A 17126-nucleotide genomic window follows, 5' to 3' on the forward strand; every position below is an offset into this window, starting at 1 on the left:
CAAGTTGTTGCTGTAGTTTGAATCATGCCCAACATCCCCTGCCCCCTGCAGAATGAAGCCCCCATGAGCTATTTCATGTGACAATTTGTTAGAGGAAAACTAGATCAGTAGCAGCACTAAAATGTCTTTTTTTTTGCTTCTATTTTTTTTACCCTGCTTTCATACTTTGAGGGATAGTTGGAAGAAGAGCTGAATCAAACAGCTGGCAAGCTGGAGATTAGCATATTCAAATAAAACAGCAATTAGCTAAACATTGACCAATAGGATTGCAGTTGTGGTTTCCACTCCCTTTTGATAAAAAAGCGGTGAGTGAAGGCAGATCAGGAGTGTTGGAGTCCCGAATTCAGCATCTGCACTTGATATTACTTCTGGAACCGGATCTTGACCTTGGTAAGTACTTCACTTTCATCGTTAGTAATTTTTTTTGTTACTTATGCTGCATCGCTTTGTGTTTTTTTTCCCCCTTTGGAACGGATAGTTTCACTCAATTTCCTGACAGCTCTTACTTTCCCAAGTGAAAGCTGTTAAATTTAAAAAATACACTGGTTTCTGCAATGGTCGGGAAAGGGTCTGCATCTACATCTGATAAATTAACGACTTCATTTGGGGGAAAGGAGTCATCACCGCTCCCGATTGTTGTGGAGAACATTGCAAACTTCAGACTGCCTTTAACAGCAGTTTGCCCAGATTGTCAGCCGCATCGATTGGAAAATGGCCCCCGTGCTCGCATTTGTGAAATGTCTGAGCGTGAAATGTCTGATGCTCCGCTCCCGTTGTATTTGGAGGGATGGTGAAAGATGTGATTGACTGCATGCAACACAACAGGGAACGAACTTCAGTCATCTCCATTTTGTGTGTGTGTGCTTTAAGAGATCTGGGAAACTTTCTGGAATTGTTCTGGAAGGGGCGCTGATCGCTTGCAAAGTTGTGCTTGCAAGTTCACTGCTTAGTGAAAGCGGATTACGAATAGGAAAGGCGATGGATAGACTGTAACAGACTGTAATCGGTGCAGACACTAACTCGGTGCAGACTGTAATCGGTGCAGACACTAACTCGGTGCAGACTGTAACAGACTGTAATCGGTGCAGACACCAACACGGTGCAGACTGTAACAGACTGTAATCGGTGCAGACACTAACTCGGTGCAGACTAATCGGTGCAGACTGTAATCGGTGCAGACACTAACTCGGTGCAGACTGTAACAGACTGTAATCGGTGCAGACACCAACACGGTGCAGACTGTAACAGACTAATCGGTGCAGACACTAACTCGGTGCAGACTGTAACAGACTGTAATCGGTGTAGACTAACAGACTGTAATCGGTGCAGACACCAACACAGTGCAGACTGTAACAGACTGTATTCGGTGCACACTAACTCGGTGCAGACTGTAATCGGTGCAGACACTAACTCGGTGCAGACTAATCGGTGCAGACACTAACTCGGTGCACACTAACTCGGTGCAGACTGTAATCGGTGCAGACACTAACTCGGTGCAGACTAATCGGTGCAGACACTAACTCGGTGCACACTAACTCGGTGCAGACACCAACACGGCGTAGACTGGGTTCGCTTAATTCACATAAAGTGCGATCGCTGTGTGCCCTGTTCATGTCTAAAGCTGCAGGATGCGGCGGAGAGTTTTTGGGGCTTTTTATTTGCCATGTCAGTGTTGACTGCAAGCTAAAATGGAAAAAAAAATCGCAATTTTTTTCCCCCCTTCACGGAACTAAAAATGTCACAAGAGACTTAAGTGGGTGAGGCTGAGCGGTTAGAGAAAGATTCGATGGGTTAGTTGGAAATTGCGATGAGCTCGGCCAAATGTGCTGAGAGTATTTGGACTAAATCTTAGGATGTTTGACATGAGCAGGATGCGGTGGAGTGGATCCCTTCCGGCTGCAAACCTCCTCCCCTCACTCTGTCAATTCGGGCGCTGCAATTCTCCCATCTTGCGGTAACAGTGCTGGTGCTAAGTGCCATCTCCAGATGCTCTTTGTCCTTTTGTATATATTATAGGCAAGGCCATTGGTTTTTCATTTAAGTCACAGGTTTTCCGTTTTCAAGGAAACATGGAAAGTATTGTGGATTGCAATCAGTAAAAATCTCATGTAATAAAAACACAATTTGACTTATTTCCTCACTAGAACCTAGTAACTCTGCCCACTAGGTAAAGTATATGAAAATTGTTACAGGAGTGTACTCTAAGTATACCAGCCTAAAGCTAGGGTAGATTGCAGTTTCTCCAGGATACGACTGTGCAAACTACATCCCTATCAAAATCTTACTAGTTTATCAATTAATTTGATGAAAGATTTCCAGCTGACTAAATAAACTTATTGTGATGAAATATGTCATTCATCAGACTCTGTATTTAACTACATATATTGTATTGCCTGCTCCTGTGTTTTTACCTTGTATTGTATATAGTGCACTGCCCCCTTTCTCCCCATTGGGTGTGTCGGCTCCGCCCATACCTGGCCCTACTTAAGACAAGCCCAGGCTTGTCTTGCAGCAGAACAGCAGAATGCTAGGTGAAGACACAGGCATCTTTCTTTGCTAATAAAAGCCTAGTTTTATCCAGTTAACTTTGAGCCTTGAAGTTATTGAGGCGCATCACTTATGGTGGCTTTTTATTCGACCTAAAGTGTATGAACTTTAGGTACTTCTTACGAAGCTTCTGTAGAAATGATCCAATATACGAGTTACCTGTTCAGCAACTACAAGAAAGCAATTTGCTCTTTTTAAAAAAATGGGTCTTAACTGAGGGAAACACTGTTTGCACGCTGAAAACAGCAATTGCGCTCAATGGAAATGAGAGTTTGACGTGTTAGCCTGTATGATGATATAAGTTTCTGGGTAGGCGGAGGTGAGCATGCAGTCTTGGGTTAAGTCATGCTCCCTCAAGATTCTGCCAGGTGAATTGCTGTGTCATACTGGTGGGTCTACTAAGTATCCTAGGTCCTGAGCAATGTTCCCTCTTTATTTTTTTTCCGTGCACGGTCCCTTTAACTGGCTACGCGGCCCATTCAGATTTTCCCGCCTGCGCCTTTTCTTCCATATAAAAGCCAGTGAGCGGCCTGCGCGGGACCTCCAGGCCGCTGCACGCAGCTTAGCAAGAACGTTGGTCCTGAGTCATCAGTTGTACTACTCAATTTATTTTCTTCTGCACACATATACGTTCTAGCGCAAAACAGATTTTTTCCCCCCAGAGGTTTCTGTAAAATGCTGGTAAGCTGATCGAGGTGGTGGGGGGACGGGTGGTAAATGTTCCTGAGGTTTTGTATTTGACGTATTTCCAAAGTCAACTTAAAAACAGATTTAAAAATAATTTTAGGAAAAAAATGCATAAGAAGTCTTAGAAATTGCCATTGATTATTTTCTTAAACATGCCAAAGTGCTATCGAGGTTTATTTTTTTTTTTTTAATCCTGTATTTATCAGTAGACAGGGCTCCTGAAACTCCCATCACCATAAGAATTAAGCACAAGCTTGGGTCTTCAGAGCGTTAGCTTTCAAGCAGTTTTCTGAGGGCATTCAGAACCCCACCTTTTATGTGGTTGCCTGCCTTGTAAAGGATGAGCTTTGCAGTGATGTGATGGGCATTAGCCTTTCCCGTATCCTTGCAGGAAAACCATTTGCTTGATCATCTTTGCATCAAATTGGTGCCATTGTGGTACCGCGTTAAAATATTTATTGGACTGTCTGTGCTCGGTCCCATGCTTTCAAGCATTAGAGAACTGAATGAAGTCATTCAACTTGAATTGAAACTTCGGCAGAGGGATGTTGGGTGGGGCAGTTATTTAGGGAATAAATGTAGGTGGTGTACTCCAACTCCTTAAATGATATCACGGGTATAGCTGTTGTTTATCAGATCAGTGTGTAGGTACTCGTATTGTAATACTGTTTTGGAACAACAACAACAACCTATATTTATATAGCACCTTTAACGTAATAAAATGTCCCAAGGCGCTTTACAGGAGTGCTATCAAAAAAAAATTGACACCGAGCCATATAAGGAGATGCTGGGCAGGTGAGCAAAAGCTTGGTTGAAGAGGTAGGTTTTAAGGAGTGACTTAAAGGAGGAAAGAGAAGTGGAGAGGCGGAGAGATTTAGGGAGGGAATTCCAGAGCTTAAGATCTAGGTAGCTGAAGGCACAGCCGCCAATGGTGGAGCATTTAAAATCGGGGATATTCAAAAGGCCAGAAGAGGCGGAGCGCAAAGGTCTAGGGAGATTATAGGGCTGGAGGAGATTACAGAGATAAGGAGGAATCACTAGATACGTGTACTCATTTTAAAATCTAAATACAGGAAACTCTTTGGTATCCGGCACCGACGGGACCGGGATGGTGCTGGCTGATTAAAAATTCCGGATGACGGAGCGGGTTATCTACCGAGGCTATTTTTAACAAACAAAAATTTTTAAATCAAGAAATGTGCAGTATACAGTAATTGGGTTACTCACCTACAGCGCGGGAGAGTCAGACTCCTGCTATTGAGGTGTTCCGACCTCCGACAGCGCCAAGAAGCCGAGTAGTGGCAGTTTGGAGAACTACCCCCACTGACTAACTCGGCCACCGCGGGAGACTCGGACTCGGCAACATTTCCGGTTATTGAGGTGTTTTCGGAGTATGAATTTTGCCGGTTAATAGAGAATTCCGGATATTTAGGTACCGTTTAAACGAGAGTTTCCTGTATTGATTTTTTCTGGAAAAGGTTCTAATTTCTCTTGAACTTTTCAGATTTAGTGCCAAGGTCCCCATCTGTTCTTGGTTAGTTTCTTCCTGTGGGCAAGTTGCAGAAAATGCTGGCTTTTAGTGAGTGCCTGAACTGCACCAGATTGTCCCTCCACCGTAACATGGAGAGCATGGACAGCTACTGCGCTACACCGATGATTCGGTCAGCTGCAAATCTGTCTTGTACCTTGTTAAATTACTGACTTCCCTTTGAAACTGCCACTGTCCGCAGACTGAAAATTTCTGCATCTCAGCATTCCATTTGTTGGTTCTGCTTATCGCTTCTGTCGATCTCCAGTTTATGCAGTGTCCAATTTTTCTCCACAGACAATGGCTTTTCACAAGGCATTTGAAAATGTCGGCAAAAAGCCAGGTCTGACCGTGTGGAGGATCGAGAAAATGAACCCCGTGCCAGTTCCTGAAAAGCTGTATGGGAATTTTTACGTTGGTGACGCCTACCTTGTACTAAACACAGCTCCAGATTTTTCATACAACGCCCACATGTGGCTAGGTATGTCTACATTCATATTTTTATGTGGATTTTCAGACTGCTGTTAATGCAGTACACAATAAAACTTTATTTTTTACTATTTTAGGTTGATCTTTGATAACTATTTTCTTCCAGGAAGCCAGTGCAGCCAAGATGAAGCTGGATCTGCTGCCATTTTTTCCGTTCAGTTGGATGATAGTCTCAATGGCAAACCAGTGCAGCACAGGGAAACACAAGGCAACGAGTCAAACAAGTTCCTGGGCTACTTTAAGAATGGACTTGTGTACAAGGTAATGTAGACGATAAACCGCATCTTTCAAGGAGCTTGGAAGCATTTACAAAATATCAAGTCTCCGAGGTGTCAAATGCTTGTGCGTTCTTGTTACACTTAAGTGTGAACTGCCACTTTTGTCACCAAATGCTGGAGGCACCATTTGTCTGTTTATTGACTAACTGGTGTGTAAAATAAAATGTCTATTTATTTATAAAAGGGGTTGCAGTGATCCTTCCCATGCTCAACAACGACTATAGTAGCTTAATAACAACAGAAAACGCTGGAAAAACTCAGCAGGCCAGGCAGCATCCGTGGAGAGAGAAACAGAGTTAACGTTTCAGGTCAATGACCTTTCGTCTGACTATAGTAGCTTCTTCAGTGTGGATTCTTTATTTCTGGTACATACAAATTCATTCAGTCAGTCTCTAACTTTGGCCTGTTTGTCCTGTTTATGTGCTGGAAGCATTTGAATTTCAGCAGCAGCAGCAGCTTGGAGCTCTGCCTAACTGGCTTTGCACTAAGCAAGAGTTGTTAAAGCGGCTGACTGATGGACTAGGAAGGAGTTCTATTTAAATAAAGCATTTCCCCCTGGAGCAAATTGTTTAATGCCACCCAGGTGTATCGAGTGAAAGGTCACCTTTCTCAGATGGATATTTAAATACACGTGGCTTTGAATTCTCCCCACTTTCATCAAGTAAATTGCGGTATGAGGGAAAAACAATTGAGAAGTGTCCTAATAGAGGTATAAAAGTTAATGAGCAGTATGGAACAGGAAGATCTGGAAAATTGCATCTAACTGAACAGTGAGAGTAGGATAAGAGGACAATGTTCAAACTAGTAATGGGCACATTTAGGACTGATTTTGAAACTTCTGGGTAGAGTAATGGAGGTGAAAACTCGAATCATTTAAACGATTGGATGCTGTGATCGAAGGACTGTAAGGCCTTTCTGGCTGGATGAGATAAGGTGAGCTGAATGGCCTTCCGCTTCCCTATTTATCGTATAAGTTTGTGAATATGCTTCCTTCCACCGCTGGGAGTGGGCTATAATCCCTGAATAGTACCTCACCTGGCCCTTGCCCACACCCATTGATGTAGTCAGCCCTACCGATTTTCTTTATCATTCTCCTTTGTCCTGAGATGAGGTGAAAGTGGTACTGCCATGATTAAACATGTCATCTGTAAGCAAATGGCCACCAAAGAAAACGTTTCAAGGAACAAGACTCTTGATTTCCTATGCACATGGGACAAGCCATGTTCTCAACCTGCAACGTCGTCTCCATAGCTGATACTCTGAGAGGATTGGAAGATCCTCTCCATTTCGTGGCCTAATTAAGAATTGAGGGAGAAAAGGTGAGTTTGGTGTTAGTCAAGGAACCTGAGGGCCATACTGACACCTGAAATCCTAAAGTAACTTTCATGCTGTTAATGTCAGCATGCATTGTGTCATCATGTTTCATTTGTATCCGGCCTTAGTGTTTTAACTATAGTGCTTATGAACAGAAGCTTTAATGGAAGAAATATTGATTTTTTTTTCAGTGGACTCTCTGAATGTTTAAATAATTTACTACAATTTAAGCTTAATGGATTCCGAGAATGGAAGCTTTTGTGAAACCCAAGTCATTTCCTAATGAAGCCTGAGAGATGCATGGTATAATCGGCTTTCCTTTCAGTTGCTCACAGAAAGTGGAAAATCCACATCCAAACTAATACTGTGTTTTTTAAAAAGAAATTGTATTGGTGAAAAATAAATCTGATAAAGGTTCTCTTGTGTGAAAATTATTGCACGCTAGCAGCCTGACCCGAAACTATTGAAACGGGAACTCGCTGGAGTGTAAGGAGGCAGGATACTCTAGCCGTTTCTTTTTCAATATAGGGTAAGTTCTATAAATTAGTGCTCCCAGTGCAGAGCTTTTCCCAACGGGAATGTTCAGTTGGAATGCTGAGTGAGGAGATTCACGGAACACGCAGTTAGATTGGGCAGGCCATGGACTGGGGGAGCTAACCGTGCCTGATATTCTAACTAGTATCACCCTTGCGCGTAGCTACATGGTGGGAGCTATTATTTGTAAAACCTAACCCGTAAGTATTTTTTTTTTTGCTGAATTTTGTTTTTATACAGTGAGGAAAGACCATGCCGGGGATTTAAGCATTTTTCCTCTTTGTACCAAGCGTTGATATCAAGCATTCCTGGGCCTGAAAAGCATGGGTTACATAGAGGATAAAGCTCCCTTTATTGGTCCAGTGTGATATCGCTGTATTCACACCAGCCATCCTTGTGGCATATCTGTGTGAGATTGCCAGTTTGCTCCACATTATAGCCAGTTTTATTTTGCTGTAAATTCATAACTCCTTGGAATTGGAACCAGACTGCTTTCACTCGGGATCCTTAAAGTCATCAATCAGGATTAGAATGTAATCCAGACCCCAGGTTATATCTTGTAATGCACAGAAGAACATAGGACTAGTTCTGGTGCGTTATTTGATGTTTACTTCTGTCATTTTCTTTTATTCATTCACGGAATGTGGGCATCGCTGGTAAGGCCAGCATTTATTGCCCATCCCTAATTGCCCTTGAGTAATTTCTGTAATTTAACCTCGGTTAAATGTTTGAAACCCACAACAATAGGAGTACAAAGGCCTGTAGGATTTGATGAGATATTTTGGTCTTTTCTTTTAAACAACTCACTTTATTGTTGTCTTAATAATTGACATAAATCGTGCCATTTATGTAGAAAGGACTTATGAAATATACTGGGCGGCCTGCTGGTGGTGCTGTCCAGGGAGAGTATAAATACTCGGGCACGGGCCCAGCTTGCTCAGGGACATTTTGTAAACAGGAACTAGTGAAGGATAACTAGACTTCCATGTTGTGAAACAGTCGATTAAAGCCTTGTTTAATACTGGTCAAAGTGCCTAGTAGTTTTCTTACGTCAATAATCTTCTGCAACATTTTCCTTTTTGTGTCTCCTTGGCAGGACGGAGGTGTCGCGTCCGGCTTCGCGCATGTAGTCACCAATGATATCGATGTAAAGAGGCTGTTGCACGTTAAAGGCAGGCGGAATGTGAGAGCCAGTGAAGTGCCTTTCGCGTGGTCCAGCTTTAACAACGGAGACTGCTTCCTTATTGATGCAGGAGCTGTGAGTACAACATGCTAAAGTTTCAAAGGAATGGCAGCAAGCTCAGTTAGACTTTGATCCCTATTCCTTTCCGTACTCCTCTCGCCATGGTTACCTGTGGTTATCATGCTATCCTCCCTGGTTATGAGGGCAAGGACGATCCAGTTCACTGACCCCCACTGAGCCACCGTAAGTCAATCTGCCGCGTGGCTGTCTTGGGTACTTTCTCTCCTCTTAATTATGTTTACCTGTAGTTTTCCTCTCCTAAAGGTCCTGACTCAAATTTGACACCGTTCCACAGGTGCCAGCTAGCATTTGGTAGCTTACCCAAGTGGCTTTTCTGCAATAACAACAGAAAATGCTGGAAAATCTCAGCAGGCCAGGCAACATCTGTGGAGAGAGAAATAGAGTCAACATTTCAGGTCGAAACCCTTTGTCAAGACTCTAGTTATTCAGAGTGTGAATGAAATAAGTCACGGATAGGAATGCTTCGGTGAAAAATCAAACTTGTATTTATTTGGTCTAACATACACTGGCTAAAACATGCACTACTGAACAAAATCACTGTCTCTGTGGAGAATAAAATCCAGATTACAATCAACATACATACAGTACAAAACTGGGGCCTATAACAAGCAGTAATTCCCTTGTTGCTATGGTGGACTATAATTCCACCCCTATCAACGAATTACCCAGTTGCATAAACCCCTTTCACTTGGCTGAACCAAACGAAGCTCCCACCCTTGGAATAGCCCAAAAACTTCACTTCTGAGAGACTGTGCTTACCCCGGTTTCGATCGCTCTGCTCGTCGGCTTTCTCTGGTACTTCTTGTCTTGTTGGAGCAGGAGCGAGAGTCTCTTCTGCATGTGGGAGCCCAGAAGGGAAATGTTGGCAGAAAATTCGGTCATGGGGAAGCCATCACAGTTGAGCATAATTCTGTCCTCCCCACATGTGCATTTTCAAGTAGGGGTTACTGGAGAGTGATCAAGAGTGGAAACCCTTGCTGATTTTCCCCCCATGCAGCCCAAGGATACAGAGGCCCATTGTGGCATCCCATTGCCTTGGCTGAATTCAGCAAACCGAGCATAAACTGGGGGGTCGGGAGGGGAGGGGGTTTAAGTTGTTTTTTCTTTCATACAAAGGACTTGAGCAAGGTTGGAGGACCTCGCCTTCTAAGAAAGAGCTAGCACAGAAATGATGGGCTGAGTGGCCTCCTGTGTTCTATGATTCTATGAAAATACCAAGTTCTTCGCTCTGAGAATCTGATGCTGCGGGTGTTATGTCACATTTGTAGGAAACCCCTTCTTGCTAATATTATTCATTGCTTTATCTTGCTGCAGTTGGCGAGTGAGCAGCCCTACATCCCAGCATCAGTGGTAGCTGCTGGCTGGGTATTCAGGAGTGATGTGCAGAAACAGTGAGGGAGGGGAATGGAAAATAGAGCCAGGTACATGGAGCTGGGAATCTCTCTGAAAGCCTTGGGTCACATGAGGATCTCCTGTGAGTCACGAGTCTGAAAAAAACAACAGCTGGAAACCTTCAAATGGTAGCCTCCCTGAACTACTAGAAGTTACTGCTCTCAACCGTGCATTTAACAGGGGCACGCAGAACATTATAAACTGTTCTATTGACTAATCAGCTTGCAGTACATGTATATCTGCATGTTTGAAGTAAGTATAGAGAAGAATGTCCATTTAGCTCATCAAGTTGTTTCCTCCACGGACCATATACAATCTACCCTATCATTGACTGTACTTAACTTTTTGTAAACTCCTGAAGGAATGTTCTGGACAAATATTCTTTTGATCTTCAATAATCAAGCAAAATTCCAGATAATTTATGCTTCCACACTTATCCAATCCTCATCCTGGTGTGCACAACTGAATGCAGGAACTACCAAGACAACATCTCCCACCCGTCTCTCACCTCCCCCACCCGTCTCCCACCTCCCCCACCCGTCTCTCACCTCCCCCACCCATCACCCGCCTCCCCCACCCGTCTACCACCTTCCCCACCCGTCTACCACCTTCCCCACCTGTCTCCTCACCCGTCTCCCACCTCCCCCACCCGTCTCCAACCTCCCCCACCCATCTCCCACCTCCGCCACCCGTCTCCCACCCCCGCCACCCGTCTCCCACCTCCCCATCCCGTCTCCCACCTCTACCACCCGTCTCCCACCTCCACCACCCGTCTCCCACCTTCCCCACCCGTCTCCCGCCTCCCCCATCCGTCTCCCACCTCCACCACCCGTCTCCCACCTTCCCCACCTGTCTCCCGCCTCCCCCACCCGTCTCCCGCCTCCCCCACCCGTCTACCACCTCCCCCACCCATCTACCACCTCCCCCACCCGTCTCTCACCTCCCCCACCCGTCTCTCACCTCCCCCACCCGTCTCCCACCTCCACCACCCGTCTCTCACCTCCAGCACCCGTCTCCCACCTTCCGCACCTATTTCCCACCCTCCCCATCCGTCTCCCACCTCCCCATCCGTCTCCCACCTCCCCACCCGTCTCCCACCTCCCCCACTCATCTCCCACCCTCCCCACTCGTCTCCCACCTCTCCACCCATCTCCCACCTCCCCCACCCGTCTCCCACTTCCCCTACCTGTCTCCCAGCTCCAGCAGCGTAGACAACACTGTGTGCCCTGAAATATTTGATCAACTCAGTCTAAAACAGCAAGAATGGGGGAAGAGGGGGAGAGTGAGAAAGGAAATGGACAGAGAATGAGGAGAGATGAAAGGAACAGACTGAGGGGGAGCAATGTTGCATTACAGTACATTTTAAGGTTTAAGCTACTGATTACAGTAATAGTACTGTAGCTATTCACGGATGCCCCGTTATACGTAAACTGGCAAGTAATGTACTTAATTAGCATAATGTTTGGTCTCAGTTTCAAATACAGTCTTACAGAATATGAAGTCACAGTTAAACTTTGCAATTGTAGACCATCTATCAGTGGAATGGATCAAAGAGCAACGTTCATGAGCGGATTAAGTGCTGTCAGCTTGCTGCAAGTATCCGTGATGGAGAGAGGATGGGACGTGCCAAAATACAGGTGGTGGACGAAGGAAGCGAGCCCGCAGAGGTTATTAAAGTGAGTATGTGGAGAACACGCGGGTGTTTATTGTAAAGTTTAAATAATGCTGGAGGGATTCCACAAGATTAAATGTTTCCTTCTTTTCTTTAAAAAAAATGGCAGTTACTGGGTTCCAAACCAACCATCCCGCCAGCAACCGTCGAAGATTCTACAGCCGATTCAGTCAGCAAGAAAAAAGCCAAACTCTTCATGGTAACCATTTTTTTGTTAAAGAGTCTTTGATAATGTGTAATTTCATTCCTGACTCTCAGTGCTGCAGTCTTCCCTGCAATCAACTGCAATGCTTGTGTGTCTACCGTGGTTCAGTGGGTAGCACCCTCGCCTCTGAATCAGGTGGTTGTGGGTTCAAGTCCCACTCCAGAGACTTGAGCACAGAAATCTAGGTTGACACTGCAGCGCAGTATTGAGTGAGTGTTACACTGTCGGAGGCGCCGTTCCTCGGGTGAGATGTTAAATCAAGGCGTGGACGTAAAAGCTACAGGAAACTTTTTTTAAATCCGGGACCGGCATGCTGCCGGTTGATCAAAAAATCCGGATTACAGAGAGGTATACTTACTAAGGTACGAGAGCCCCGTACACGGCCACAGATCCAGGCGTCCCTGTTGCATGGCAACAGGTGCAGGAACCCCGGTTACACGGCCACAGATCCAGGCGTCCCTGTTGCATGGCAACAGGTGCTGGAACCCAGGTTACACACCCACAGATCCAGGCGTCCCTGTTGCATGGCAACAGGTGCAGGAACCCCGGTTACACAGCCACAGATCCAGGCGTCCCTGTTGCATGGCAACAGGTGCAGGAACCCCGGTTACACGGCCACAGATCCAGGCGTCCCTGTTGCATGGCAACAGGTGCTGGAACCCAGGTTACACACCCACAGATCCAGGCGTCCCTGTTGCATGGCAACAGGTGCAGGAACCCCGGTTACACAGCCACAGATCCAGGCGTCCCTGTTGCATGGCAACAGGTGCAGGAACCCCGGTTACACGGCCACAGATCCAGGCGTCCCTGTTGCATGGCAACAGGTGCAGGAACCCAGGTTACACCGCCACAGATCCAGGAACCCCAGTTATACGGCTACTAATATGAAGTAAAACTTACCTGAACCTACTCCTGAATTTTGCCGGTTAAGAGAGATTTCCGGTTATTTAGGTGCTGGTAAAAAGAGAGTTTCCTGTATTTCGAAGAAGAGCAGGGGAGTTATCCCCGGTGTCCTGGCCAATATTTATCCCTCAACCAACATCACTAAAACCGATTATCTGGTCGTTATCACATTGCTGTTAGTGCAAATTGGCTGCTGCGTTTCCCACATTACAACAGTGACTCCACTTCAAAAGAGTACTTCATTGGCTGTAAAGCGCTGTGGGCCGTGCGGTGGTCATGAAAGGCGCTATATAAATGCAAGACCTTTTTTTTCACAAAATACCACACAAATAGCAACAAACCTGGATAGTAAACCACTGTAATTTCCCTTAGATTTCTGATGCCAGTGGAGAATTAGCTTTAACAGAGGTGGCTGCTGAGAACCCATTTACCATGGCGACACTTTCAACCAAGGAATGTTATATTCTTGACAATGGGCCATGTGGCCATATATTTATGTGGAAAGGTAAGAACGTCTGTGCACTTCTGTAACACAGTGTGAACTTTACCAGATTTACTATTCATTTTTGTTTAAAGTCCATTTATTTCGATGTTTATAATGATTATTCTTTATTTAAAAACTACTGTGGTTTAATGATTCTCTTCGTACGATTTTCAACATTTCTAAAATGAAGCTTCAAATACTTGTACTCTTATTTTCACAATTTTTTTGGGGGGGGGGCGGGTGGGGGGGCGTCGGGTCAGAACTTCCGAACTAAATCTGACCATTTTGGGGCAGTTTCAGTGTGACAGGAATGGGAAACGTAGCGAGCGGGAGGGAAGCTGCTCAGCTGGCTCCCTTGCTTCCGCCGCTACTTGTGGGATGTTCCACCAAAGGTGAGATGGGACGTTCAGTACGCCCACTCCTACTAGGGCAGGCTTGTGCAAATGGCAGGAATGCATCATCTGATGTACTTCCCATCGTTACTGCATTAGCAACGCTGGTGCCGGACACGCCGTCACGCTCCTGGCAGCCAGCGTTGCTAAGATCAGCGGAGTTGGGAGGGGCCTCAGCCAGTGCAGTGAATCACCGAGCATACCTGATTTCACCTGGGACAGCAGTCGGAATGCTGCAATTGGCGTCGGCCGCAGTGGGGAAAATAAGTTGGAATTTTTATTCATGAACGCTGTTTACTGGAAAGTGCGCACGTGTAAATGTCTGAGGACAGGATTGGCTTTGGCTCTGCTGCTCTAGCTTGTTCAAATAGATGCTCACTAGTGAGGCACTTTGGCTGCCTTATGTACATAGTGAAAGTGTTCTCTATTAAAGCCTGTCTTAACACTGTTGCTCATTGTCCAGTCCATGGGACAGACAGACTCTTGGTCATGCTTGTCTTGTATCACTGCTTCCTGCTGCCTCTTCTCCAGCCTGATAATTAGCAAGGTCCCTTAGTCGGGTGAAGTTGGATAAGAAGCAGCAGACAACAATAATTGTGGGCACCTTTTGCGAGATTGTCCCGTAGTAATCCTCTGATCAGTCCGAGCACCTGACCTTTTGCTTCAGGATGCCGATTTCTGCTTCAACAAGGCCCTGCTCGCACGATAGCAAAATACTGCAGATGTTGGAAATCCGAAATAACAACAGAAAATGCTGGAAAAACTCAGCAAGTCAGGCAACATCCCTGCTCGCACTTCAATGTACTACTCTTCACTGGGTTTCTCAATGGGGTAAGCAGCCATTCAGTGTGACTCTTGGGACTATTACAGACAAAGCTTGTAATCTCCTCTTTAATGCTGTAGACCTCACAAAAAGCAGCTTTTATTCCCCACATAATTTGTTTATGTGTACTGCATTCAGAAAGGCTCAAATCTAGTGAAAGCTCGTTGTGTAGAAGTCTTTCTACAGATAAAGTGAATGTGAAAAGCCTTTTGTTTGCTTAGATGATAAGATACAGGACTTTTTGTTCCCCTCTGAAGTGCAAGTGGAAATGGATACTACAGGTGAGTCTCTTGAGGATTAGGGGCAGGTTTGTGCTGTGGGCTGCTGCCACTCAGAACTTGATGGAAAATTGTGGGCAATGCACCTGTGATTTTCTGATATTTGTGGGCAGGGTCTCAGCCCCAGCTCTTTCCCACCATGTAGTCTCTTGTAGTTGTACAACCAAATATAACCAACAGCAATTGTATGCTCTGTGGTGAGGTTTATAGTATTAAAAGGCTTACAACTTCCGTACTCTGTAAATGCTTGCATGTTGGGTCCATATTGACGTCTTTCCTACATTGATCTAGTTTCATTTCCCCCTGAGATTGGCTAGCTGCGACATCTGTATTTTTTTGTTTTGTTTTTACTGCGAATCCTCCACAATCATAGTTTGTTCCTGCTTCATTTTAGGCATAGGATTACATAGGATATAGGTCACAGAAACAGGCCATTCAGCCCAACCAGTCCATGCCGGCATTCATACACCACTCGAGCCTCCTCCCGTCTTTCCTCATCTAACTCCATCAGCATAACCCTCTATTCCCTTCACCCTCATATGCTTGTCTAGCCTCCCCTTAAATGCATCTATACTATTGGCTTCAACCACTCCCTGTGGTAGCGAGTTCCACATTCTCACCACTCTTTGGGTAAAGAAGATTCTTCTGAATTCAATATTGGATTTCTTGGTGACTATCTTATATTGATGGCCTCTAGTTATGCTCTTCCCTACAAGTGGAAACATTCTCTCTGTATCCACTCTATCAAAACATTTCATAATTTTAAAGACCTCTATTAGGTCATCCCTCAGCCTTTTTTTCAAGAGAAAAGAGACCCAGCCTGTTCATCCTTTCCGGATAGGTATACTCTCGCATTTCTAATATCATCCTTGTAAATCTTCTCTGCCACCCTCTCCAGTGCCTCCAAATCCCTTTTATAATATGGTGACCACAACTGCACGCAGTACTCTTAAGTGTGGTCTAACCAAGGTTCGATACAGGTTTAGCATAACTTCCCTACTTTTCAATTCTATCCCTCTAGAAATAAATCCTAGTGCTTGGTTTGCTTTTTTTATGGCCTTGCTAACCTGTGACGCAACTTTTAGTGATTTGTGTATTTGTACTCCGAGATCCCTTTGTTCCTCTACCCCATCCTCCAAGTGATAAGTGACCTCACTGTTCTTCCTGCCAAAATGTAATACCTCACATTTATCTGTGTTGAACTTCATTTGCCAATTATTTGCCCATTCTGCAAGTTTATTAATGTCCTGTAATTTGCTGTAGTCCGCCTCAGTATGGACTATCCCGCCCCCCCCCAGCCAATTTGGTACCATCCGCAAATTTAGAAATTGTGTTTTTGATTCCAACGTCTAAATCGTTACTGTAAATTGTGAACAGCAGTGGTCCCAGCACTGATCCTTGTGGAACACCACTACCCACCTTCTGCCACTGTGAATAGCTACCCTTTACTCCTACTCTCTGCTTTCTGTCCTGAAGCCAGCCAGCAATCCATTCTGCTACTTGTCCCCTGACTCCGCATTCTCTGACCTTATTCATTAGTCTATTATGGGGTACCTTATCCTTATCTTCTCCTTTTTTCCCCACTGTATCCTGTGCATGTACTTGCACATTTACACGACAGGACGGGTTCTCTGTAGGGCCCGAGAAACCAGCCGAGCGATCGTGTGGCAAGCACAGCGCTCGTCAGTTTTTAGCGACATTAATTTCAAAGCTTTACTCGGGGGGCCAGCCCTGATGACATGTTCATGACAAGCTCTCAACCCATAACTGCATGCAGTTCTTTAAATGACACTGTCGTGCCCTTTCTCCACACCTGCCCTAAATTTTCAAAGCCCTTTGCCCTTGGATTTCTATTGTTGGGACTCATAGCCTTATTTCGCCAGAGCTATGGAATTGAGCTGTGATCTCTGACGGGGCCAGGCTCCTCATATTCCAGTGCGCATACACCCTGCGTCATCACACCTATGCTGCCACATTGGGGTCTTGGGAATTTTAGGGACTTTGTCTGGAAGATTTAACACCATTGTTGTAAACAAAGAAACCGAACCCTTTTTATGATTTCCTTTACTGATCCTTGTCTTGATTATGTTGAAATGCTCTCATTTTCAGTGTTTCAGAAGCATTTGTAGTCATTTTTTAAAGAATTTTCAACATTAACATCTCAGCACACAATGCAATGATGATTTGAATAGTTGGACCTGCTGCCTTCAGCTTGCCAGTGTTACAGCTCGTCTGTTTTATCACATGCCAATAATGTAATATTACAGAGGCTAAGCTGCAACAGTTACAAGACTGTTTTACAATACACAGTTTATGATTTACGGAAGAGCTGTTGG

The 17126-nt window shown here is 45.0% G+C and overlaps 1 protein-coding gene across 1 annotated transcript in view; it reads left to right on the plus strand.

Annotated features, from left to right (window-relative positions):
- Window positions 1-277: 277 nt before the first annotated feature.
- Window positions 278-17126, plus strand: part of LOC147122319 (scinderin-like) — a 33880-nt gene continuing 17031 nt past the window's right edge. Inside the window, exons 1-7 of the mRNA XM_085983306.1 lie at window positions 278-390; window positions 5060-5243; window positions 5358-5512; window positions 8474-8635; window positions 11560-11709; window positions 11815-11904; window positions 13186-13318. Coding sequence (XP_085839432.1) covers window positions 5063-5243; window positions 5358-5512; window positions 8474-8635; window positions 11560-11709; window positions 11815-11904; window positions 13186-13318 — 871 coding nt within the window. The 5' untranslated portion in view covers window positions 278-390; window positions 5060-5062. The remainder of the gene's footprint in view (window positions 391-5059; window positions 5244-5357; window positions 5513-8473; window positions 8636-11559; window positions 11710-11814; window positions 11905-13185; window positions 13319-17126) is intronic.

Source organism: Somniosus microcephalus, chromosome 3 (genome assembly GCF_052327205.1).
Source record: "Somniosus microcephalus isolate GS21.2 chromosome 3, FLI_Smic_1.0, whole genome shotgun sequence".
NCBI lineage: Eukaryota > Metazoa > Chordata > Chondrichthyes > Squaliformes > Somniosidae > Somniosus > Somniosus microcephalus.